The sequence below is a fragment of the Condylostylus longicornis genome, unplaced genomic scaffold (assembly GCF_029603195.1).
Source record: "Condylostylus longicornis isolate FDR11 unplaced genomic scaffold, ASM2960319v2 ptg000135l, whole genome shotgun sequence".
Taxonomy (NCBI): Eukaryota; Metazoa; Arthropoda; class Insecta; order Diptera; family Dolichopodidae; genus Condylostylus; species Condylostylus longicornis.
This window is the reverse complement of record NW_026578103.1, coordinates 17,887,613-17,893,040: the sequence shown is the minus strand read 5'-3', so window position 1 is coordinate 17,893,040 and position 5,428 is coordinate 17,887,613. Positions and strand designations below refer to the sequence as shown.

Below are 5,428 nucleotides of genomic sequence, written 5' to 3'. Positions count from 1 at the left end.
TTTCGTTTTTATTCTAAATAAATATGTAGAACTAAATGCAATTAATTAAAGTTTATATAACAAAACAAATTTTGAAAATAACAATATTTTTCATTTAAAACTAATGTCTAACTATACTCATGAACACGACCATATAGGACACACCTATAATCATAAATCCAACTATTTCCAAAGAAACAGATTTCTTACGTTCATACTAGAATGTAATATAAGAATAATTCTACATGAATTCTAATTAAAACCATAAAATAACTTGAAATATGTATAATAACAATTTTTTAATTAAATATATATAATTCCAACATTTTAATATGAGCATAATTATTTGCAAAAGTTTTCTCCCTCACTCCCTCACTGATTCTCTATATATCTAACTTATAAATGCCGCCTACAATTATAAGAGTTTTCTCATTTATTAAGTTTTTCTTATATTTCAATCAATAAAAAATGATAATGATATAAAAGAGAACTGTGACATTTTATTGTGTCTTCTTAATAACTTATAAACTTCTTGGATTTAAAACTCGTAACAGTTAAATATCATCGTGCGATACCAAGGTAGATTTCTTAAGTAATTTTTGCACTCATTCCAAAATTTTTAAAAAGACCAAAAAAACATTTATTCTAGGGTGAGAAGGAAATGTGTCTCTGCTTAGAGCAACGATAATGTTTGGATAAACACAATCAAAAAGAAATCGTAAAATGATCAACAGTGACTGACTTTATGCTCTAGTATAAAAGTTAAAACTCACTCCAAATCTTATTTAATATTCGACAAATTTTGTATAAAAAGCAAAACTTATTTTTAGGATTACCAATTACAATTATTAAAAATAAACTCAGATTTATTTAAAGAAACATTTCATTTATATAATTTCGGAAATTAAAAAATTACTTTGTGAAAAATATTAATTTCTACCAAAACTTATAGGCCCCTTCATAAACGGAGTATATTGTTATATGTATAGCGAAAGCTGCGCTATAATTGTATTCTTAAACAAATTATGTATTGCTAATCTAGTTTGTTCAAAAACAGTGCTAATTTTTCGCAATATTTTGCGCAATATATTTCAAGTTATTTTCCATTTTGTAATGAAAATATTTAAAAGTCTAAGAAATTCTGTTCAAATTTCATATAACTTTTATGGAATGATTAAGTGGGTAACCCTAATCTAAAAATGGAATACACGTATGACAAATGTGTACAAGCTTATAGCTAAAATCGCAAAAAGATATGGAACTCTAAAAAAAAAAAAAAACTAAAATAAATAAAGAAAAAACTCTGTTTTGCTTTCCCCCATATTAAGTGTCGCAATGTTTTGAGATTTCCGAAAACGAAACGAAAAAATACAAAAAATTATTTTCTTTGTCACTACACCACAAAAACGATAACAGGGGAAAGAAAAGAAAATAAAAGCGTTCGTTTTAAATAGGAAAATACCGTTTAAGTTGTTTGCTGCTTCCGGGTCATGAATTGAATGGGTGGATTGGATGATGGTTTGTATATGATATAAAAATTTATTTTTAAAGGGAAAATCTAATTTGACGTTATAAACATAGATTGCATAGAACATTTTTCTTTTTTTATTTATGTATTTTTTTTTTTATTGAAAAGCCAATTTTTTTTATTTGAATACAAAGAAAAATGGGGAGATACTACAGTAAGTCTACAATGATGTTTGTTGTTAATTTTAATACAATATTGTTGACATAAATATTAAAAGAAAATAACTAGAAAATTCGTTTTAGAAATCAGCAGGTAGTGACAATTATTTAAATATAAAAAATTGTATTTACAAAAAAAATTATTGGGAATATTTTAAATATTTTCTGGGATATTTTAAACATTTTATAAAAATTCTAGAAATTAATTTTTACAATTGTATTTTATGAATTTATAGAAAAGGAATTTTTCTCAAGAAAAGCTCTTATATTATTAATATTAAAAATTCTGCTATAAAGCACAATAATAAACTTTTAAGCTTTTGCTCTAATTAAAAACCTTATGATAACGGTTTTACAACATAATTATTCATTTTTCGAAGCCAAAAAAATTGAATAGGCAACATTTTATTCCAATAAAAAGGGAATATTTTCAATTAAAATTTTTATTTGGGAAAGTTTGTTTGCTCTTATTTGCATCGAAAGTTTGACCAATATAGATCCTAAATATATGCAAAAAAAAAAAAGAAAAAAAAGCTTTACGAAATCATAAAAACCTTACCGAAATTCTGTTTCTACATTATAATAAATTTATATTAAAGCGAAAACTAAATTTAAGAATGTGAATTAAAGTGGCGTAATTAAGGGAGAGAATGTAGCTCAAAATCACATTTAAAACGCTAGTTTATTCTTTTTTTAAACTAATAAACAAGACAAAATTCATATATTAATAAGACTCAAAAAGTATTAGAAAGTTAATATTAAATAACATGTAATCGAAAAGCTCTAAATATATATGAAATGTTTAAATCCCTAGAACACAAAAGTTATTATATTCTAGACTAGTTATTATATAAATATGAGCATTGAAATTTAAACTACTGTTAAAGTGGAATTTTTAATTACAATAATAATTGCCAGAGATTAAGGTTATAACTTCAATAAGGTCATGCATTACATTTATACTCGTAATATCATTCTTCACATAAGTTTCATTAAAAATACAAAATTTAATTTGAAATATTTAAAAAATTATACATATATGATTAAAAATATGAATAATTCAATTAGTTGATAGTAAAATAAAATAATAAAATTAATAATAAATTATTTATTCATTTTCTATTTATTCAAGTGATTTCGTTGTAAAAACTAAAGCTTCAAATTTATTTAAAATTAATTTTTCCACATTAAAATTTGCACTGAAACATAAATAAGTATTAGAAGTGAGTAAAATAAATTTAAAATAAAATTACCCCAAATCCTTATTGGAACCTAAATTTTTAATTTTCAAATTTAATTCTGGCAAAGCACCAAATCTTTTTACCAAATCAACTTCTTGTTCTTTATTACTGAAATTCTCGACTAATAAGATTTTAAAATCTTTGTATGTCCTATAAAAATAATTGTTTTATTAAATTCTCAATATTTCTTTCTTAATATTAAATAATATTATTTAATATTATTTAATGTTATTTAAGATCAAGTAATGTTATTTATACCTGAGTACAACAAAAACATCATCACTAATTGCATCATATTTGTAATCACCAAATTTAATTGTTTTTGTTTTACGTAATTCCATTAAACTCTTGTAAATTTTCAAATGGCTTTCTTTTGCTGCCAATTCCATTTTTACATTTAATTCTTCATATTTTGGTGCCATTGGAAGCCAAGGTTTTTCTTTTGTTGTAAATCCTACAAAGAAATCAAAATTTAATGAAAGCTTTAATCCAACCTGAAAATATTTTACCTGCATTTTTAGTATCATCCCACTGAAATGGTGTTCTGCAGGGATCTCTTGAAAACTTTTCATATATAGAACTGTTACTATTACAACCAGCAGGATCAACAGTCTCTTCCCAAGATATTATTCCATCTAACATTCCAAGCTCTTCACCCTGCATTTTATTTTTTTAAAAATTTTTTTAAATTTTAGCATTCATATAATACAATTGCAATTTTACTTGATATGTTACGCTAACACCAGGAAGAATCATTACTAACATATTCATATGATCGATTTTTTCTAAACCATATCTAGTTCCAATCCGCCTTCTATCATGATTACCAATCTAAAACAAAAGCATTAAAATCAACTATAAAGAAAAATATTTAAAATTCACAACTTACCACCCAATTCGCAGTTCTTTTACTTGGGATATTTAATAACCAATTATCTGTGGCCGCTTTAACATCTTTAGCATTTAAATTTGAGTTTAATTGAAAAATAAAATTGAAATTAAACGGCAAATGAGCTCCTTCCATACTCATATTACCATACATTTTTGAAGTAATTTCTGGACTTGAATAAATTTCAAGAAGCATAACTTTAGTTTCAGTATTATGAACACGTTTATAATCATCAACTAATTGCCTCCATTGATATACCATATCAATTGTTTCTGGTTGATTTTGAGTATAAATATGTTCAAGATAATCAAAATCCTCAGGATCATCAGTTAAACCACTTTTTGGTTCATTACTATAAGTTCCGTTAGGAAATCGTGGTACTTCAAATAAATTTAATATAGCATCAATTCGAAAACCATCAACACCTTTATTTAACCAAAATCTTAAAACATGTTTCATTCTTTCAACAACTCTAGGATTCCTATAATTTAAATCTGGTTGTTGAACACCAAACTGATGAAGATAAAATTGTTGTCTTTTTTCATTCCATTGCCAAGCACTTCCCCGGAATGACGAACGCTAAAGAAATAATAATTGAATTGTATGAGTATTTAATTATTTTTATTTATATAAAATTTATTTATAACGAATAAAATGTTTAACTTACCCAATTACTTGGTGGTAATTTCTTACCAGGGTTTTGAGGGTCATCCACGCCATCTTCCCAAACATAAAAATCTTCATATTCTGGATCTCTGTCAATAGATTTTTTAAACCATTCTGATTCATTACTTGAATGGTTTGGTACAAAATCTAAAATAATTTTAAGTCCAATTTGTTTTGCTTTTTTAATTAAATTTTCGAAATCTTTCATTGTTCCATATTCGTAATGAATGTCATAAAAATCTTTAATATCATAACCAAAATCTGCCATTGGTGATTGAAAAATCGGAGATAACCACACAGCTGTTATCCCTATTTCCTTAAAATAATCCAATTTGTCCGTAATTCCTACGAAGAAACACAAAATAGTAAGTATAAATCAATATTTTTAGGATAAAATATTTTCCCATGTATTTATATGCATACCATTTAAATCACCAATTCCATCTCCATCAGAATCTTTAAAGGATCTTGGATAAATTTGATATAATTGAGCTGTTTGCCACCATTCTTTATTGGGTTCAATATTTTTTTTAATTTCACATCCGACTATATAATTCACGTTAATGAAAAATATTAAAGCAACGAAAAATATTTTAAAAATTCTTTCCATTGTGTTGAATTAGCACAACTAAAATGATTTCAATATTAAGTGATCTCTAGTATTTATACAAAAAGTTTGTTTTTTTTTATGCAATTTATTTAGATTGCAATCGATTTTTTCACTATTAACTTTGATCTTCACATACGAATGATAACGGACTACAAATAACTTTGATTCATTCATGACATCAAATGTTTACATTTTTTTTTTTCAATTCACATTTAATTCATATAGATAAACATAAAAATGCATACATTTTTTATTAAAATCAATAAACAAATACAAAAACAATTCAAAATTACGATATGCATAGAAGTGTGTGTGAACAAAACAACACAAATATGAATAATTATTTGACACTGACAC

At 24.8% G+C, this 5,428-nt stretch overlaps 1 protein-coding gene across 1 annotated transcript; it reads right to left on the bottom strand.

Annotated features, from left to right (window-relative positions):
- Positions 1–2,652: 2,652 nt before the first annotated feature.
- LOC129615239 (maltase A1-like) lies at positions 2,653–5,080 on the bottom strand. Its single transcript, XM_055530359.1, has 8 exons — positions 4,885–5,080; positions 4,463–4,806; positions 3,796–4,374; positions 3,630–3,737; positions 3,416–3,563; positions 3,165–3,360; positions 2,919–3,056; positions 2,653–2,864 (listed from the first exon to the last, which is right to left on the bottom strand). The coding sequence occupies exons 1-8, from the start codon at positions 5,069–5,071 to the stop codon at positions 2,789–2,791; spliced, it is 1,776 nt and encodes a 591-aa protein (XP_055386334.1). The 5' UTR covers positions 5,072–5,080; the 3' UTR covers positions 2,653–2,788.
- Positions 5,081–5,428: the final 348 nt, after the last annotated feature.